Genomic DNA, 20,171 nt, shown 5'->3' on the forward strand with positions numbered 1-20,171 from the left:
CTCAGGCTTAGGAAAATATTTAGTAAGTCTTTGTGACTCCCATTCCCAACAGCTGACAAAATATTCTAAGATACCCAGCAAATTATTCAGTAACACATTCCAACGCTATTACAGTGCAGTGTCAGCATTCCAAACTGGATTTCCCACACAGTTACTGGGATTCAGGGAGCAGAATATCACCTGGTTATTTTAAAACACAAGATCTTTGACCTTCAAGGTTACTGAATCAGCATGTTAAAATGCCTTGCTGACTGCCTGAAGCAGCGAAGGTGAAAGGCAAAGAGCAAGAAGCATTGAAAAGCTGTTACATTCTTTCTTCTCTCTTCCTGTTTTCTCTGATCCCATCCTCCATCTTCCTTATCGGTATGAATATGATTCTTCAAATATTTGTTATGCCTTTCTAGGGACACTGCAATGTAGTAAAATAAAAAAAAAAAAAAATCACAAAGTGAGAAGTGATGTCTAGGGACTATTACATGAACAGTTCACAAGGACAAAATGTTCTTATGCAAACTGAAAGTGAAGTCAGTGCAGTCAACACTTCTTGCCAAACGTTAACACCAGATATAGAGCAAAAACAGTGAGTTTCTGTTTCATCTGCAAAACTGCCCATCCTTACCAAAATTCTTCCTAAAATTATAGTAAAATATTAATACAACACTTACATTTAACAAACAAAAGAGAACGTTCAAATCCATCATATAGGCATGCAAAACCTGTGAATCCCCATTCTACCCCAAAACAATAGAAGTGATTGACTAGAGAAACCAAGAAAACCTTTTAAGACCTATGTTTGGGAACCTTACGCCAGTAAGTACTTCAAGTCTTCAAAAGTTGGGAAAAGTGTACCATGAGTAGTTTTGAAAACTCCAGTTAAGAAATTAAAATCAGGGAATGACACATTTTCAACACAGCTTGGCAATGGGAATTTGGGAAGTACCATTCAGCACTAAGTATCCTTAGGCACAATTATCAGCCTTTTCACATCTGACTGCCTGGTTTTCATGCAAAGCTGACTCCTCTCCTGGGGTCAGCTCTCTAAATCTACAGCATTGCAAAGAAAGCTGGGCACTGCTGTTAGAAAATGTGGTGGAACCGAGCTAACTATTGTTAATCGACTGCGTTAGTGTAATGGTGAAGGAACTCTTGAGTTTTTAGGTTTCAACTTTAAAAGATTGAAAACTTAAAAAAAAAAAAAAAAAAAAAACAAACCAAAACAACAACAAAAAACCCAACACACCAAAACCCAGCAATTAAAGCAATTTGATTTGAAGCAGAGGAGAGGTTTGCCTGTTGGCTTGAAGCTGTGAACAGCTGAGACAAGCCAGCTGTAGAGGAGCTGTATGTGACCCTTTAGGTCACCCAGCTGCCAGCTGTCAGCACCTACAGCCTCACACCTGGGGATGCCTCAGCCAGCACTGGCAGTCCAGTCCAGTCTTCAGCAGAACCACTAAAGGTAACTCTACACTCTCTTTTTGCTGGTTTGTGTTGCTTTCTCCTCACCCTAAACCTTTTAGTCTTTAATACTTCTGTCATCCAGAGGCGTGGTAGATGCCCCATCCCTGGAGACATTCCAGGCCAGGCTGGATGGGTCTCTGAGCAACCTGATCTAGTTGAAGATGTCCCTGCTCATTGCAGGGGGGTTGGAGGAGATGACCTTTGAAGGTCCCTTCCAACCCAAACTATTCTATGATTTTATGATCATCTGTGTTTTCATCACACTAAACACATTGACCTTCAAGTTTACCTATTCCCCTTCTCCTGTAACTGGTAATTGATTCTTCTACTTCACACAGATCCACAGACTGCTAATTTGTATTTCTGCCGGTAAACAGTGTCACGCATTTCAGGGGTGTGTGAGCGGCGTCCATCTCCACCTCAGGAGGAAAGCAGGCGGAGAAGCACGCACCGGCTCGCCCAGCCTTGCCGGGGAGGTGCGGATCTCTTCACCCTTGCACATCTGGGAGCGACCGCTTCCCGTTCTTCCCGCAGGTTTCAGAGCGGCGGCTGCTGCCGTGCGGCCAGGCCCGGAACCGGCCTCGAGCGGAATGTTGCTCCTGGGGCGGCTGTTTCCGGGCCGGCGGGGAACGCTTTGAGGCGAGGACGCCGACGGGGCCGCGGGGGGAGCGTCGTGTCGGTGCCCCCGCCCTGGCGGAGCGCGGCGGGGTGCGGCAGAGCGAGGCCGCTCCCATGAGGTAACGGGGTGGGGGCGGCTGGCGGTACACCGGTGTCACCGCTCGGCTCCGCGCCTGGTTTCTCCGCCGCCATCCTTCCCCCCGCCTCATCCAGAGCCGTCCCCTCTGGGGCCACAAGGCCGGGCGCGGCGGGGCGGGGGGTGGCGGCCGCAGGGCTCTGCGCGACGGGTGGCCGGGGCGGCGCGTGCTGCCAAGGCGAACCGCCGCTCCGGCTGCGTGAGGTAACGGTCGCGACGTAACGGCCGCTGGGCTGGGCTGCCCTGAGGGGCCGCGGTGCCCGGGCGGGTCAGGCGGCAGTAGCCGCGCCGGTGCCGGCAGTGTTGCTGGGAGAGGGGCTTCACTTGACTCGCAGCTGAGGGAGGGTCAGCGGCACCAGCAGGATCTCGCCATACTTGCTCGCTGCGCTGGGTAACGCCGGTTCCGTTACCGGCGGGAGACAGGGAATTTAATTGAGCAAGAGCTGCTGCGCTGCCCAGCCCTGCTGCTTGTTTTCATTCGCGAGTCAGCGGGCCCTTGGGGGAAAAAGGCTTTTCTTTGTCGGGTGTTCCTGTGTGTTGGACAACTTAGAGGCTGTTTTCCTATATTAAACTGCCTGGAAAAATCGTTTGGTTGACTTGAAGTTTCAGTCAGTGAATAGAGCTCTTTATTTCATTGTAGGTCCTTAAATAAAACTAAGTTGAACAGGAAGAAAACATGAAATTACAATTAGGCCCGATGTTTGGGGTGAAGACCCAGCTCCCATTCAGCATTTTCAGGTGTGTTTGGGTTATAGCCGGGTCTGATGTCCAGGCTCCTGTGAGGAAAGCTTGTTGCAAAGCAACTGTGCACACCTTTGGTTAGTCTAACGTGTCTTTTTAAAACTAAGCCAGTGTTGAATGCCAGTGCCCACGTCTTCTGTTTTTCTAGGTATGCTCATTGAAGAAGTGTTCGTTACATCTAATAAGATAATCTTCAAGACTATCCACAATTACTCAGTACTTAAAAGAGGGGAGCAATTTGACCTTTTTCATTTGCAGGCATTTAGCTACTACCTGTTGGTGATAATTGCTGCCACTTATTCACACAACTTTTGTTTCCAGAAAGAAACTTTAAGGGATAAAAGGAAACAATAGGGTCTAAAATGTTGGTACTGACAGCATCCTGTGGTGAGGTGCTTATTTTGTAATTTCGGTATGTTGCTAATTTAATTATTAAAGCTTTCTTGGGGATTCTTTCCCCAATACTTCACTGGATGGGGTTATAAAATAATAGTATATTTTCCAGAATAAAGAAGTTGTGCTTTTTTGAATGTGATTTGTGCATTGTGAACTCAATATTTTTCCGTATATAAAGTGGTTTGCTCTAGGGAAGTTATTATGAATCTTGAATGTGCTAACATTCTTTAGATGGTAGTATAGTATCTTTGTACGATGCTGTCGGTGAAGGAAGGGAGCATGGAGAAAATAAATACCACAAGATTTTTCACTTGAAAAGACACCTTGGGTGCATTTGCAGAAGAGATCCGTGTGCTTTCCTCAGCAATTCTGATGTCTCTCTGTTGTAGGGTGTTTTTCTCTTGTCAGATGATGTCCAAACTTAGGCCTCTTACTTCAAATTAGCTTTCAGCATATGAGCCTGAGAGCTGGCAAGTAGCCTTATGAGCCATGGAGTCTGGCAGAATGCTTATTTGGGGGATTCAGGTCTGCAGTCTCCCCAGCCACAAACTAAGATGTGTTTCAAAGCCAAAAAACTCCATACGTCCTTATAAAAATAAAACCAAGAACTAATGTAATGAAACTTGGGGATTTCTAAGTGATGATACTGTAGCCAAATTCTCTTGCCAAGATGCAATTGTTTTTATGCTTTAGATTTAAGTTGGCTTGAGAAACTTGTTGGAGGGAGAAACTAAAAGATTTTTCTATACTTTGAGATTGTTATAGAAGGATGATAATTTGGATATTACCCTTGATGAAAGAGCTCCTTGCAAGGAGGAGGAGTTTTATAGCAGATCACAAATCCAGTGTAGAGATGATGGGGACAAAATAAAGCCAATAGATGTCTATATAATATGGATTTCAGTATGGGGAGAGAGCCAGGATTATTCATTATATAGGTACTGTTTTTTCTGGTTTTATATATTTGATATATCATGTTTACATCATGGACCCCTGGGCAAATGTTTGTGGTTTCACGGACTTCAGAGTACTAGAGACAAATGTAATGTTGATAACAGTAAAAACCTAAAATAACTCCAGTGTCTTGATTCTAGGTTTACAGTTGGGAGCTGAATTTTTCTTTATATTAACCATACATTTTAACTGAGTGAATAGTTCAAACTTGTTCTGTCTTCTAAATGTAGAATTTCAATGAACTAAATGTTAGAATTACAGTATCAGTCTGTGGTTTAAAGAGAAATAGTTGTTCAGATCCTCGCTCCTAATTCTGCTTCTTCTGGGTCTGTTAGCATGAACAGGGCACACAAGATGACAACTGACAGGGTTTTGCAGTGAGGATTTTAGCTTCCACCTTTATACTTTTCTTAGATACCTTGCATGGTTAAGCTAACCGTACAATAGAAATAGGAGTTGCTAATTGGCTTTACGCTTTTAATTAGTCTTCTGGTAAATTATGAACTTGTCTTTTGGTAATGTGTATTTTTTCTGTTTGTGTCATGTCTACAATGTTCGAGCCTTAGGAATGTGTAATTTAGTTTATGGTAATAAAAATGAAGTACTTGTTTTAGGCTGAACTGAGCTCTTCAGAACACACAGTGCTCTAAAACCTCTGTGTGTAGCTACCATATGAGATGGATACGCCGTACACCATACCAGAGGTGTCCGATAGCTCAAAGTGCATTTCTTTCAGCTTCCTGTGCAAAATTGGTTTTGTAAAGGGATTTTTTTTTTTTAATGACATGTTAAATTTAATGTTATATTTTGTATATTAGCTTGGTTTTGGGAAAAAATATTTTTCTGTCAAGAATGTAAATGTTTTTCGTCTCTTTATTAGTATGTAGGAAATAGCTGTAGACATAGACTTACCAGTACAGAGGGATCCTGTGGTGCTCTATAATGTAAGATTTGTATGATTTTTGAAAGTATAATCCTTTTAGGTTGTGTGGTTTTGGTTTTTTTTTTTTCCCTTGGTTTATATTGTCTAAAAAGTGCAGCTTTCTGCCTCACATGTCAGAATCTGATGAAATTGTACAAAAAAATGAATTGCTGGTATTCCTTTATTCAAATTTTGGCAATATGTATGGCCAACTGTTGGCAAACAGTAATGATGCAAAAGTGTTAGAAGGAAGAGAAAAAAAAAAAAAAAAGACAAATTCAGACAAGTTGTCTGACAATTCTAGGACAGTGACCTCAACTGAGCAGATGTCAGTTCAAGTGATAATATAGATGATACAGAAATAAATCCATATTTTAAATACTTGCTGAGAAAAAAATGCTGAATGTTATATGGTCTGGTAGTCACGTGGCTGGTGGAGGGCCTCTCATGATCATTATGTGTTGCAGAAGTCCAGTTTCCACAAACTTGGTTGAATCAACTGATTATTATGAAAAAAAAAAATCAAGAAATGCATTCATTTGCTTGATTTATCATTTTAATGGGTATGCTAAATTTTATCTTAAATTTAGACATAAGTATTTTTCAGCTGCAAGAATAGCCTTATCTCTGTTAGCTTCACAATATCAGTTACAGAGTTTAAATGGAGCTGTAGCAGGTTTTCACACTCATACTTTGTCAGCTTTGTTTCTGTCAGTTTGTTTGCTTACCTGGGATGTGACAGAGTCTTGATTTTAAAACACTTGTTAAGAATAAATAGAAAATGCTAAAAGTAATAATTCTGGTTTTAATTTTGGCTTTTTTAAAGATAGAAGCATTAAGAATTATTTTACTTTTTGTTTTACTTAGGGCTCAGAGATGGATTCATCAGAACAGTCAACAACTAGAAGCAAGCAGAAATCCAGGTAGCTTGTGTTGCAAAGTTTATACAAAACTGTCTCTTAATAAAAATCTGAAAACACAGTGGAAATACATTGCTGAAAATTGGATCTGGGAACAACATCATGCTAGAAAACTTGAAATTATCACAGAAACTTGTTTTTCCACTGTGTGCTTCAAACTCAGTTAAGCTGTTCATAAGAAGTAATATGCATGTTGAGAGGAAAGAGTTTGTGCTGAATGTAGCGGGAAGGCATGGAGATTGTCAGCAACATATTCTTTGTGGGCATTAGCTAGCAACCTTATCTATGTGTTTATTAATTGCTTTGTCTGAGGCCATTTCAAGTTAAACGTTGTAGCTTTAGCTAGATAGTTTCAGAAGATTGTGAAATAAGAGGTGTTAAATGTCCACATTGCCAGAATAACAGGAATGAGAAATCTGTGAAGGTAGTTTTGAAAGTGCAGAGAATTCTAAGGTTCTGTATTAGTGAAATCCTTGTTTGTATACAGTGATTTCACCATATGGTTTAAATGCATTTTCACTTCTTTGCAAAGTAATTGTGAAAGCCAGACTTTCTCGACAATGTCTTGTGCTGGCTTGCATAGTGAATACTGACATAGAACCAAATATGCCTTTGAGAGTCATCTGTGGTTAGTAACATCTGAACAGTGGGCTAGATGAACCCTTGATCTGAACAAGCATTAGTGTTCTTATGTTCATGTATCCTAAAGTGGGGAGAAAAGATACTGCTTTTTTTTTTCCAGAAAAAAACCCAGAGATTTGTTTCTTTGAAATATTGTGACTCGTCCCTTTGAAATAGGTCTACCTACTTTCTATCAGACATGTTAAGTAAATAATTGGGTAGCCCTTTGACCACTTGTTCAAGATTTCGTTTGAAATGGTGCTTGGTTAGCTCAGTGCACTGAAAATCGGTAATTGTCAATTTAGATCTTAAAGACATTAGTGATTTGAAGTTGTTGCCATTTTTTGGCTTAAATTAATTATGCAAGCTTACTTGTGTAAAAAGTCTTAAAGTAAATTGTCTGTTTGGGGAAGTCCGTGAACTGCTGCCAATGCCATTCTTCTGCATAGAAATGGGGAACTCAGTTTGTTCTTATGGACTTCTTGAGTCAGTCATGAGATCTTCAGACAAGTTAGAAAATGCACAGTTAAAATATGAAAATTTTTGTTTTGTTTTTTGAAAGAAAATTCTTAAAAAGTCTAATAAGAAAGCAGCCTCGGGACCTTCTTCTTGTAATTGGAACGGGAGTAAGTGCTGCAGTAGCACCAGGAATCCCAGCGCTGTGCTCCTGGAGGGGCTGCATCGAGGCTGTAATTGAAGCAGCTGAACAGCTGGAGGTGCTTCATCCAGGAGATGTTGCTGAATTTCGTAAAAAAGTAATCAAAGATAGAGACCTGCTTGTGGTTGCACATGATCTCATCAGGAAAATGTCACCAGTGAGTATGTTTATAATATCAGTTTCTAAAATTATTACATACTTTTATTTTGTCATCAAGAAAAATTCTTTTCAGCTTTTGTAAAGTTGAAATTTTTTGGGTAAAAATGGAATTTTTCACAGTAATCATGTAGTACACTGTATCTTTTGAAGAGGCTAAAAAATCCTTGTTTTTTAGTGTAAGTTAGTTTTCATCTTAACTAATTCAAGCAAGAATCCTGACCATTCTCCATAATCTTTCTTGAAATGGAAAGAGGAATTTATAGCTTTGCTGGCTAAAACTAGAATACCCTGAAAATACAGGTAGACCTTGACCCTACTGATAGCCTTAGATCACACAAACATAATCACTACTGCAGTTCACACTTCATTGAAGACACTCCATACATACCCTGTTCCTCAGCCATTCATTTTTAGGTTCCAGAGATTTTCAGATTGTGGTTTTAGGTTTGCCAAATCTTCTAGTTAAAAAAATTAGAGTGACATATATACTGCTCAGTTGTAGGATGTATTGAGTATTTTCAAACACGTGGTGAGTGAGCTTTTCTACAGGCAAACTGTAGTAATAACAACCTATCTCTTTTGGGAGGAGTCTGCATGTATGGTTAGGCTTTGCAGCAGATTTAATGATGAGCACATTTTTCTCAACCAGGTAGGAAAAAAAATGCCCTCTAATGGTATATCCCAGACTCTGAATCCAGGGAATGCTAATTTTAGTATACTAACTGATCTTCAAAACAGTAAAAGCATTCTGAGAAAGGTGCGGTTTCCACGTTGTTAGGCCAGTAACTATATTTGGCTTATTAACAGACATTTGTTCTGTGTTTAATACAATTTAATGAATAGGAAGCCTGTGTATTTTATACAATTGTTGCATGTTCCTGTCTGTTTCAACAGATGCTCAGGGCAAACACAGCCTGCTTTTTTAGGAAGGACTACCTTGATGTTTTTTTAGAAGTGATGAGTGAGCATTTAACTGTAGCAAAATAGTTTTGTTGTGCCTTTATTGCAAGCTTCCTTGAGAAAACCAGACTATTATTCTGAGTGGAGGCAAGAGCATCAGAATAAATTGAGATTTTTTTTTAATAGTTTTGTACCTTTTGTACCTTTATACTTGGGACACTAAGCAAGCCCTCTTTTAAAGAAGTGCTTTGGCATTAAGTAGAGAAATGACATGGGTTTTCTGTTGGAGGCATTTATAATGGTACACATGGTCCTTATGAAGTGTTTATCTTTTTCTCCCTTCAGCGTACTGGGGATACGAAGCCCAACTTCTTCCAGGACTGCTTAATGGAGGTGTTTGATAACTTAGAGCAACACATTCAGAATCCTGTTGTTCTGCAATCAATCCTGAGACTCATGGAGAGAGGCACAATGGTTCTGACTACAAACTATGATAATTTACTTGAAATTTTTGGTCAGCAACAGGGTAAACCTATGGAATCTCTAGACTTGAAAGATAAGGATAAGGTACGATGAGAGCAGTAAAAGTTTTAGATTTATTGTAAGAGAAGACAGCTTGTAAGCTTGATTGAAAGATGTTTTCCTGTTCAAAGACAGTCAAGGCTAAAATTTCCTAATTGGTAAAGCATGTCTGTAAGCTAACAGCAGATGCGCAGACATTTATTTTCTGTATCTTTTTGTTCTGAATAATCTGGTAATGGTTACCAAGCAAGATTTCAGTGACAAATTTATTAGCCAATTCCCCCTTACTCCCTGGAAAAAAACCCACGAACTTTAACTTACATGAAGTAACTGTTACAATCACAAATATGATTTCACCAAGCTGGTAGTTAATTTGTCCTTCATATCTTTTCTGTCAGCATTGCTGGAACTTGCTTCTCGATGAATGCTTGTTTAGACCAAAAAGCCAGAGATATCTTCAGTATCAGCAATCATTTTGTTGCAATTTTAAGCAAGCTGTGTAATTAGTAATTAAAAAAATATTTTGCTGTAGAAAAGTGCAAAATATGTTATTTCTGCTTAAAGTAGTTTTATAAGTTAGGGGAGCTCTATATTTTTGCAAAATCTTAGTTATAGCTTATGATAGTGTAACAAAAGAACGTAACTTGCATGATTTGCTTCAGGTTCTTCAGTGGGCAAGAGGGCATATAAAATACGGAGTTCTTCATATTCATGGCTTATATACAGATCCCTGTGGAATGGTGCTGGATCCCTCGGGATATAAAGACGTTACTCAAGATCCTGAAGTTATGGTTTGTGTGGTCTTCAAAATTTTTACTATGTTTTGCGAAACTATTTTATTGTAATCACTGCATACACATTACGGCTAGGGTTTTGTCAAATCATATAGATTAAATGATTTGGACCCAGAAAAGTGACGGTATTATTCTGAAAACTGGTTAGGGCAATGCGTGTTCTTGTATACTGCTTCTATTTAAATCACAGTCTAAACCATCAGCTGTATATGGTAATTTTGGAGTTATTTGTATTTATCTCATGAAAGAACATTAACACCAGAATATTAGACACCAATACAAGGATTCATCAGCATCTGATTACCTGGATTCATTTTTAGGGGCTTAAGCTGTTACCAGTTCTGGATCCTGGACTTAATGTGATATCTTAGGTATTTTGTTCAAGTTAATTTTCCTTATTTATATATTGAGCTAATGGAAGCCTAATATTCTATCATCGTAATTATTTCAATTTAAAATTCCATTACTGGCAATATTTACATGTGTACTTAACTTTGTATGGTAACTTTGATTTTTGAATGTTGTTTTTTTTTTTTTTTTTGTTGTTGTTGTTGTTGTTTTTTTTTTTTGTTTTTTTTGTAGAAACAGTGCTAATGAAATGTCAGTTTACCTCAATCCTAAAACATATGCTTAATTCAGTTCCATTTTAATGTCTGCTCTGCTTCTCCTTTAAAGTCTGACATATTTTAAAAGTTTTTACCTGGGGCTTTTAACTACTTAAGTAAATATAGCTCTTGTGTGTTTATATTTCTTAACAGGAGGTTCTTCAAAATTTGTATCGAAGCAAGTCTTTTTTGTTTTTGGGCTGTGGAGAGACTCTGCGTGATCAGATATTCCAAGCTCTTTTTCTATATACTGTAAAGAATAAAGTGGATTTAGAACATTATATGTTGGTGCTGAAAGAAAACGAAGACCACTTTTTTAAGCTCCAGGCAGATATGCTGCTGCACGGAATAAAAGTAGTGTCTTACGGGCACTGCTTTAAACAATTCCCAGAGTACGTACAAGATCTGACTGCTCAAATCTGCAAGCAGAGAAGTCCAGGTAACGTATCCTCTTTAGTAAGAAAATTTTGAGTAGGTACATAGAGGGATGCTGTGTCTGGACAGTCAGCAGTTGATCTGAGGTGTTGACCTTGAGTGTAGCTAGTGGTAGGCCTGTGCAGCATCCTTCCTTATGAATGGCATGTGGAGTTGGAACATGTGACAAAATTGAACCCAAACTTCTTTCAGTAAGCTCTGTGGATTCTTGCAAATTTAATCTTTAATTCTGAATTTTTCTTTTTGTTTGCATTTGGTTAAGATGTTTACTTTGTGTATTCTTTTGGCTTGAACTACTACAGTACATTATATGAAATATGACGTGTCAGTAAAAGATACTAAAAGAGTTGAAGGAATTAACTGGTGGGATAAGCTGTTAAGCCACAGTATCTGATTAAGCACAGAATGGGAAATTAAATCACTACACCCAGTAGTGTTTGGCTTAACACAGAGTGAATAGGGAGAAAACCGGAGTGTGAGGATGATGTTTTATGACAATCAGATAGAAGAGGCTATGGAATAATACTACATTTGTGACACTGAATGACATTCTGTAGAGGGTGTTTAATGCTAAAATGGGAAAGAACTCTAAGGAGAAGGACTTGGGGGTGTTGGTTGAACATGACCCGACAATGTGTGCTTGCAGCCCAGAAAGCCAACAGTGTCCTGGTCTGCATCAAAAAAAGTGTGACCAGCAGGTCAAGGGAGGTGATTCTCCTCCCTACTCTGCTCTTGTGAGACCCCACCTGGAGTACTGTGTCCAGCTCTAGGACCCTCAACATAAGGTGGCCAGGGACCTGTTGGAGCAAGACCAGAGGAGGGCCATGAAGATGATCAAAGGGCTGGAGTACAGCTCCTACAGGCTGAGAGAGTTGGGGTTGTTCAGCTTGAGAAAACTCTGGAGAGACCTTATTGTGACCTTTCAGTAGTAAAGGTGGCTTATAAAAAAGATGGGGACAAAGTTTTAGTAGGGCCTGTAGCCATAGGACAAGGTGCAATGGTTTTAAACTAAAAGAGAGGAGATTTAGATTAGATACAAGGAGGCAATTCTTAACTAGGAGAATGGTGAGACACTGGAACAGGCTGCCCAGAGCTGCTGTGGATGCCCTATCCCTGGAATGTTCAAGGCCGGGTTGGATGGGGCTTGGAGCAACCTGGTGTAGTGGAAGGTGTCCCTGCCTATGGCAGGGGGGTTGGACTACATGACCTTTAAGGTCACTTCTAACCCAAACCATCCTGTGATTCTCAATACAACCTTGCTGTTTTGGGATGTTGCATAGAAGTATAACAACTTATTGGATGCTAATTTGTACTGTTGCTTCTCTTATACTTCTCCAGATACTGATCGAGTGGACAGCACAACGTTGCTGGGTAATTAAAGTTCTTATTTTCACAGGAAGTTCCATAATCTATTAGAGAGATAAAACTAAGTCTCTTATTTACAAAGCAATTAAATGATTATTGTGCAGTGCTTTGATTTAGCTCTGAAAGTCTGCTTAACAGATTCTCTTTCTACCCTCTTATTTTTTTTTTTTTACCTGTTAGCAGATTACTGCTGACTTTCAGCTGTCAAAAAAATGACAAATGATAGAATGGAAAACCTCTGGAAAATATAAAAATTATTAATGCTGATCAGAGTGTTCTAAGATAATATTGACATCCATGATGTTTTGGCTTTTTTGAATTACATCCTTACAAAGGTTAGAAGCGTGAATCTCAAGCGTGTGTAGTACTGAAGAATCCTTTTTGGCTAAGTGTTGTTCAGGCATCTTTGTGATACTGCTGTGAATAAGCAGAGCACTAATACATTCAAATATATGGTATAAAATATCACAATTTCTCTTTGAAACAAGACTGCAACTTAGATTGTACTTCTAAGATACCTGTGCTGCTGCTGCAAATAATATCAAAATGTATAAAAGTATCATTTCATTGTTGCAAATAAGGGTCTTTGGTCTTGCAGGAGCTAGATTAAAAAAACCCCACTTTTTCACCATCAAATAGTAGACAAGGTCCAAGAGACTTGTGGGCAGATGTAAAGTCAGAGATTAGTTTTGTAATTCCAATTAGACTTTAAGCTTATGTGTCTTTCAGATGAGTCATAATTTTTCCTTTTTCTTTTTTAAGTAAAGTAAAATCAGGCATCAGTGGAGAAGAAACAAAAAAACTTGAGTAGAATTTATTCTAGTTCTACTTAAAATAAAGCTCCTTTAATAACTTATTAGCACCCTCAAGTAATTTTAGCAGCCATTTACTTGCATTTTGGAATGCATACCAAGAAAAAAAAAAAAACCTGTTACTTAACACAGATTTGTAATACCCTAAAAAAAAAAAAGTATCTAGAGTTTTAAGTAACGGATATCCTGATTTTCAAGGAATTTCCCTTCAGTTCATTTTTGTTGTCCAGTGATTCTCTTTATACTTTCAACAGTAGCTCATACCAGGATTTTTCCAAGCTTTTAAAATAAGCTTCTCACCTGTAAACTCCACAGGCATTATCATCACACAAAATCAAGAATTATTTTTTTAAGGAGCAGCTGTATAATTCTCTACTTCCGGTTTTACTTGGGGAAGAGCTTGAGATCACTGAACTGGTGCAGACTTTCAGCAGGGTTAGTGTTACAGGTCAGAATCCAAATGCAAGAACCTCAGTGGAACAGTATTGTGTTTATCTTAATATTTGGTGCTTGTAACAAAAAGTGTACAAAGTACAAATATGTAGCAACTTTAATTTTTTTTTAATTTAATTTTTCCTTCTCCCTCCACAGGAACTTCATGTGTGGACTGTGCTAAAAGGAAGTTAGGAGAAAATGGCACTGACTCCCCTAAGAAAATCAAGCAATCAGATAATGGTATACCCACTATTTAATGAAAAAAAAAAAAGGTGCAAAACCCAACCCAGACTTCTATACAACTAACACTGTATCTGCAGGGTCATTCACAAGCAGGTGCAAGTTTTCTCTCCTGTGCTTCAAGCCAGTTGGACCCAGCTCCTACCAAGGTGGAGCCACAACAAAGGTCATGTTTTAATCTGTCAGAAATGACTTTTGTTATAGCTGTGACTGTTAGTTGCCTTTAATATGAAGGGGTTTTCATTTTCTCATCAGCTCAACTGTGGGTAGGCTGCTGGAGGCTGAAGTCTTCAGGGGTCTGTCAGCACAAGGCTGCTTGCAAGCTTCAGATTCAGAACTCTGCACTGTGAGGAACAGGAAATGTTTCATGTTTATGGAAACTGCATCATGATAACCTATGTATTTTACCCTTTTAGCATGAATGTTCGTTATTATTTGTCAGTCTGTTAAGGCATGAGATCACATGGGGAGAAAAGCATTGTAGTAATGTATGAGCAAGGAAATACCATATATACATGGGGGCTTACAGACCTATTTGCAGTGTATTTCTATGGAAATATTTTAGCAGTTGTTTAAATCATAGAGTATGCTGCTAGTTATCTCAGCAAGCAGATAATGGATAGTCTTAATGCAGCAGAATTAAAACCAGTCAGTATCTATCTGTAGACAATTTCTAGTGTGCAAGTTTTACTTCAGTTGAACTAGTCAAATGATTACAGTTAGACACTGCATTAACTTTTTCTGAGGTGCTGTTACTTCACCTACCACCGAACTGTCTCACTACTGAACTGACATAATTACCCATCCAGTTGCTAACACTGATAATCTTCTGAAATATTCTAGTCAGCTGCCTCTCACCTTCTCCTGTCTGCAGGAGAGCATTTTCAGGACTATTCTTTGTTCTGATACTGGCACATTTGTATCTGGCAGCCCTGGAGGGTTGCTTCAGTCAGATTTCTCTGCTCATGTTCCGTGTAGATTTGATCTGTTGTGCCTTCTGAAATTGCATCACACTATAATACGGCTTTACAGGGAGTAGAAGTGATGGGTCTGTCAGATGACCTTTTTGTCTCAGTTGGAGTATGTCAGCTCTACTCTCACAACATCACAAGAACAGTTTCTGATTGTTCTCTAGTATGCATGTGTGCACAATGAAAAGCTTAAACGTGAGGTGCATGCTTCTTTCTAGGTCCATAACTACTGAGAGGGGCAGAGTTTTTGTGGTGTAGAAGTGTGTCCCCGTTCAGAAGTAGGTAAAGATGTGAGTACGTTTTGCCTAGAAAAGCAATCTTACATAATGCGTGCACGGTGACTCTTGCCTCTTCTACCCCAGAAGAAAACACCTACTTGTCTTTCACAGAATGACTGACAGCCTGGAAGGCATACTTGCATTTTAGTATGTGGTATAATTGCTAAGGACCTCAAGTATCAGTTCTCCAAAGTTTCAGCTGTGTCTTTTAAAGGGTAAATATCAAAAGCAAAACCAGCCTGAATATAGACCATATTCATCCTCTCCCTTTGAGAGATTGTATTTATGCATACATCACTTCTGAAAATTGTCTTTTAGCATCATGTATAGCATTATCTGTAGGACTATAACCCCTAAAATTTGCTTCTCTAGTCAGCATGAAGTGGCTGTTTTGAAAAGTGATCAGTCATGCTATTTTGGATGCTGATGTATCAGCTTAGAACACTTAACCCATTGCTTCAAGCTGCAGCAGAATTAATCAGATGAGCTATATATGACCCTGATTACTGCAATTACTTAAGCCCAACCCTAAAGTCATGTAGCATCTTATTTTGGGCCTGAAGTCAGAGCTACATTAGGAAATCACATCCCCTCCCTTCGGTGAGGACCAGCTTACACCTAGCACTGATGATTCTTCTGTTTTGTAGACACTACTGAACTGCAGCTTGTAAAACAGCCTCCCCTGACTCAAGTGCCATTTATTTGTATCCTGAAAAGCAGATGAAGAAGGAAGGGGTTATTTTAATTTCTAACATACACAATAAGAAGGTAGAAATGCCTAGTTTTGGTTTTGTTCCATGCCCCACCCCCCCAGTCAGAATACTTGTAGTCATCTTAGGGATGAGATTGCCTTGCAGCTACCTCAGGGTTTAAAATACAGTCAAAAGGGACAGAACCTAGAACTTCTCTGTTCCATTTATCTGTTCAGTGAAAGATTAACTTGTTTAAAGCCCTCTTCAAATTACTACCTGAGCACTGTGAAAGAACTAACAATACAAACTGGCATGTTAAATGATGTTTGCTGATTCTACCATAGATGGCTCCTTTTCTATTTTTTTTTTTTTTAAGTAAAATAGTTACTGAAAACAAACTTGTTGACCATTTATTATTCTGTTTTGCTCAAACTGTATAATGAATTTGATAGGATATCTCTTATGATGGCATACACTCTTTTAATAAAATACTTAAAGCCAAATAGACCGTTCTTGCATGTTAGCTAAAAGGTGTAGCTTTCACTATTCTTCAGACTGATTCTTTTGAGGTCCCTTCCAATCCCAAACATACTGTGATACTGTGATCAGTTCTTTACTGTATTTTTGTATTTCAACTATTCCTAGCAAATGGTTCAAAAAACACAAAACCACATCATCTGTGTTTGCAATACAAAGACTGATGCAGGTCAGAGAGCTTTGAAAATCACTCAAGGCTGCTCTTCTATTTGTACTTCACACTACTCCAAGTATCTCCACATCTGTCACGGGATTCTGAATTAAGGGACTGATGTTAATGCAGAGTAAACAATTTTATTTAATAACATGTGGCAGCAACATAAATATTTGATAAGCATCTGCCTACAGCCCAAGTGGACACATTTATGTTGTTGAAATGTTCCCATAGGAACACAATCTACTGTGCTCACATGTAATTCCTTCCGTATGCAGTAACCCCACATGTCCAGACACCCTCAGTTGTGTGCAACTAGCACAGTATTAGCAACACATTACAAGGTAGATGTGTATAAGCAACATAATAAACAAAAGGAATCTAGTACAGGAACACAAGATGTAATTATTATGAACAACCATAAACCAAATAAAGCTCTTCAGCATACACCAAGGTGGAATAGAAGCCAAAGTGATTTAAGCTCTCTCAGTGTCCTGTAACCAATTTCAGTAACTTCTCCTAGATAAAGCACAGCCATCAAAATAAACTTTACTGGGACAGCTACATAGTAACAATCTCAACTGCAAACCAATGTACTTTCTTCTAAGGCTGGTACCTCTACAGCATCTGACTCACAGTTGTTTTATGCTTTCCACTTTTGTGGGGGGTAGAATACCTCAAAGATGGAAGTTTTCCAGGTTACATTATACCTATAGAGATACATCATGAGCTTCTGTAAAGTTAACTAATATTTTCATAAGGTTGCAATGAAAGACTCAAGTCTTGCTGGACATCACAAAAGATAAAGGTTATAGGCAGATTCTGGTATCATGTTCTTTTAAGAAAAATAGGAAATGATCCCATCTGAAGGGAAATGGATGCAGCAGCAACAAAAAACAGACTGTAAAGTGGTAGCACACACCTAAGCAGTGCCCTGGAGCCATGGCTAAGCACATTACTTTTCGTAAGAAAAGCAAGAGCTTTATTCTTCTGTGCTTATGTGAACCAGTAATCATCCAGCTTAAGGCAAAAAAAAAAAACCAAAATATTTGAAGAGAATGCTTTTAGTGTACATACTTCCACAGCCACCTCTGGCTATCTCTTACTTGTTAACGAAACTGTATTGATGAATAACAGTTACTTCCTTCAATATTTAAGAAAACTTATTGGTTTGAAAGGTAAACATTTCTCTATCAACCTCTAACATTCAAACTCAGATTTCTAACAGCTTTAAACACGCTTCTTGTCACCTGGGCTAGAAATCATCCATGCTTTATTCTGAAACAGAACTGCGCTTGTGCTTCTCGTTTCTTTCCTGGTCATCAGTGTCTGGATACTGGGTAAGATCCAAAGTCAGTACTTGACTGAACATAACATCATCACGCTGAGGAGAAGAAGGATCATGCAATTTAAAACATTTCTGTCATTTGAAATAAGCATTTCTAAATGACTACGAGATACAATAATGAACTTGAGTTACCAAAATGATCTTTTCATCGAGCCAGTACCTGCACATATTTCTGAACACAAAGTAGTTAAAATCGAGCAACACAGTGATGTACGTGATTCACTGCAGTAACACTTAACGTGTAAATCAGTACTTCAGCAAAACCCAGCATGTATTATTTAACAAAATTTGGTAATAATTGTTACCTCCGGACACACTCCAATCAATGCGTCTGCTTTGGAGTAAAACTCTTCCTTTAGAGAAATAACTATCATTTGAAACCGTTCGTGTGCCTGTTCTCTAATGAAACTCGATACCTTTGGAAAGAAGCCAAACATTTCAACATGTTAGTTCTGGCAGACTTAAACCATGTTATAATTAGGGAATGATGATGTAAGAACTGAACTACGTTGGCTGCAAAATTCAGTCATTCAATTATGAAATAAGTAAGTAAAATGAGAAAACAGTCTTAAGGCAAATACTTTGCGTGTTCTTAAGACTACCTCTCAGATTTGCTGCTTTTTGAAAGTGTGTAAGAAAATAATCATTCTCTCCAATGAAGAAAGTTACAGAAAAAGGCCAGTGCCAATTAAAAGTGTATTACTTAATATAACTTCAAAGGAAGGAGGTGGAAATTCCTGAATAAAGAATAAAAAGTGTGAAAATGTTGTTACTGGCTGTACACTAAGATCTTAAATATGTATTAGTTCACTGCAGACAGCAACATTTTTTCAATGATCTGCAAAATAAAGGTACAAATATTAAGTTATAAACTGGTGACTTAATAAGGCAGTATCCCACAATATAAACTAAATGCTCAATAAAGGAAAACCAGTACATTTTTAGTTTGACTTTTGTCTGCATAGTTAAATCTACATGTGATAAAAGTAATTTTTTTTAATAGAGCAAGTGCCTTTAGTGACTTACATAATTCACATTCATTTCATGGAATAATTACAAGTAAATTATTGGAGATCTGCTTTAGTAAATCCTTGAACTGAAAAAATAGGAAGAGATTTAGTTCTAAGCATAAAACTTGGATACCAATGAGTACTAGCAACATACAATGTTCCATGTATTATTTTTGCTCACTTGTGCTATTTCATTCCTCTGAAGGTTTTGGTGCTTTCCAGTAACAACTGCATCTTACAGATAAGGAAAGAGATATGAAAGACCTTGGGAGCAGAGAAAGGTTAAGTTCATTATACTTGCAGATCAGCACAATTTTGCTTCTTCTCATTCTGCAATTTAAGACACAGGCCCCAAGCCCTTCCGTTCTGTGGAAAAAGGACTGCAGAAGGGCAGTAAGCCAAAGGGGAGGTTCTGACCAGGGGCTGCACAGCCAGCCCACACCAGCCTTAGGAGAGATGGGCGTCTCTAGCTGTGAGGGTTACGAAACGCATAGAAGCTCAATTCAACTTCGAAGCAGGAAACTCAGCAGAAATTCCCAGGCAGATTAGATGGGCTCCAAGGACTCAACTAAAGGCTTACTTTAGACTACAGGCAATTTCAGGATTAACCCTAAAGTGTAATATGATCCAAATGTAATTGTTCTTTGGTCATAAAGTGGTATTTATGGATGTTATTTTTATAAATATACATTAGACCAGAACTTGCAGCACTTAAAACTCTCTGCGTTTGTGTTCTTTATTTTCTTGAATACACATATTTAAAACATACATTATTGTTGCTGATGTGTTAGATGAAATATGATACTTTCAAACCATCAAAATACTACCAATGGCAAAGGTTACAAGCCTAGGAACAATTTGGCCTTAATGGGCTATGAATGTGATTTTTACCTGAAGAGAAGAAAACCAGTCAGATTTGAAATATGTTTGAATTGAGAAACCCAGCTGCATTAAAAAAACCCCAAACAAATCAGCTATTCTTTGTTTACCATATTCTGAAGCATATTTTTAGGTATAAAGCAGGTATCTCTTCTGCCAGATGTGTCCGAATGCGCCTACTCAGAAAGGCAAACTGCAACAAAGCGCCTCATGACTGTGCCTCTTGGCAGCTGTGCTAATGCACCCTTTGTAGTCTCTAAGGAAAGCTGATAACATACCAGAAATCATGAACTTCATGGAAGCGTATGCAATTGACAACAGGTGCATCTGTAACAACTGCAACAGGAACTTATGTGGGTAAACTTAAACTCATCCAGGTAACAACCAGCAATTTTGTCAGGCATGACCTGGGACCCTGCCCAGCTCCAGATAGAATTATGGAGAATTTTACATTTGTATCCAAAAGACCACCTCAGAAGTCTGCAGAGATGGGAAATGCTAATCACCTAATACACTGCAGCTTTGATGCAAGGCAAAAATGTTGAATTTAGCATTAAATAGTATAATAGCGGACAAGAAAGACTGTAAAGGAGAACTTGGAGGCAGCCTGG

General features: G+C 38.6%; 2 protein-coding genes across 10 annotated transcripts in view; one reads left to right on the forward strand and one right to left on the reverse strand.

Moving 5' to 3' along the window:
- Positions 1 to 1,891: 1,891 nt before the first annotated feature.
- Positions 1,892 to 16,135, forward strand: FAM118A (family with sequence similarity 118 member A). 6 transcript variants are annotated; one of them, XM_065033117.1, is made up of 10 exons: positions 1,892 to 2,195; positions 2,853 to 2,950; positions 6,093 to 6,148; positions 7,329 to 7,581; positions 8,829 to 9,050; positions 9,668 to 9,796; positions 10,558 to 10,843; positions 12,178 to 12,210; positions 13,608 to 13,691; positions 13,785 to 16,135. In XM_065033117.1, the coding sequence occupies exons 3-10, from the start codon at positions 6,102 to 6,104 to the stop codon at positions 13,916 to 13,918; spliced, it is 1,188 nt and encodes a 395-aa protein (XP_064889189.1). In that variant the 5' UTR covers positions 1,892 to 2,195; positions 2,853 to 2,950; positions 6,093 to 6,101; the 3' UTR covers positions 13,919 to 16,135. The 6 variants fall into 6 exon arrangements, with proteins under 6 accessions (XP_064889189.1, XP_064889181.1, XP_064889212.1 ...); XM_065033126.1 differs by lacking the exon at positions 1,892 to 2,195 and adding an exon at positions 2,402 to 2,416; XM_065033109.1 differs by lacking the exon at positions 2,853 to 2,950 and having other exon boundaries at positions 1,895 to 2,195.
- Positions 15,985 to 20,171, reverse strand: part of SMC1B (structural maintenance of chromosomes 1B) — a 37,529-nt gene continuing 33,342 nt past the window's right edge. Inside the window, exons 24-25 of one of the 4 annotated variants that reach the window (XR_010466720.1) lie at positions 17,977 to 18,509; positions 15,985 to 17,707 (exon numbers count right to left, since the gene is read on the reverse strand). Coding sequence is in view for 3 of the 4 variants with exons in the window: in XM_005509537.3 (XP_005509594.1) it covers positions 17,597 to 17,707; positions 17,977 to 18,087 (222 nt within the window). In the remaining variant the exon portion in view is untranslated. Of the gene's footprint in view, positions 18,510 to 20,171 lie in introns of all 4 variants that reach the window. The other 3 variants (XM_005509537.3, XM_065033088.1, XM_065033093.1) reach the window with 3 other exon arrangements.

The sequence above is a fragment of the Columba livia genome, chromosome 1 (assembly GCF_036013475.1).
Source record: "Columba livia isolate bColLiv1 breed racing homer chromosome 1, bColLiv1.pat.W.v2, whole genome shotgun sequence".
Classification (NCBI taxonomy): domain Eukaryota; kingdom Metazoa; phylum Chordata; class Aves; order Columbiformes; family Columbidae; genus Columba; species Columba livia.

Excerpts from the sequence above, each read along its gene's own strand:
- FAM118A (XM_065033117.1), top strand. The coding sequence starts at position 6,102 with ATGGATTCATCAGAACAGTCAACAACTAGAAGCAAGCAGAAATCCAG. Across the intron at positions 7,582-8,828 it reads TCATCAGGAAAATGTCACCA|CGTACTGGGGATACGAAGCC; the intron begins GTGAGTATGTTT and ends TTCTCCCTTCAG. Across the intron at positions 13,692-13,784 it reads AATCAAGCAATCAGATAATG|CAGGTGCAAGTTTTCTCTCC; the intron begins GTATACCCACTA and ends GTCATTCACAAG.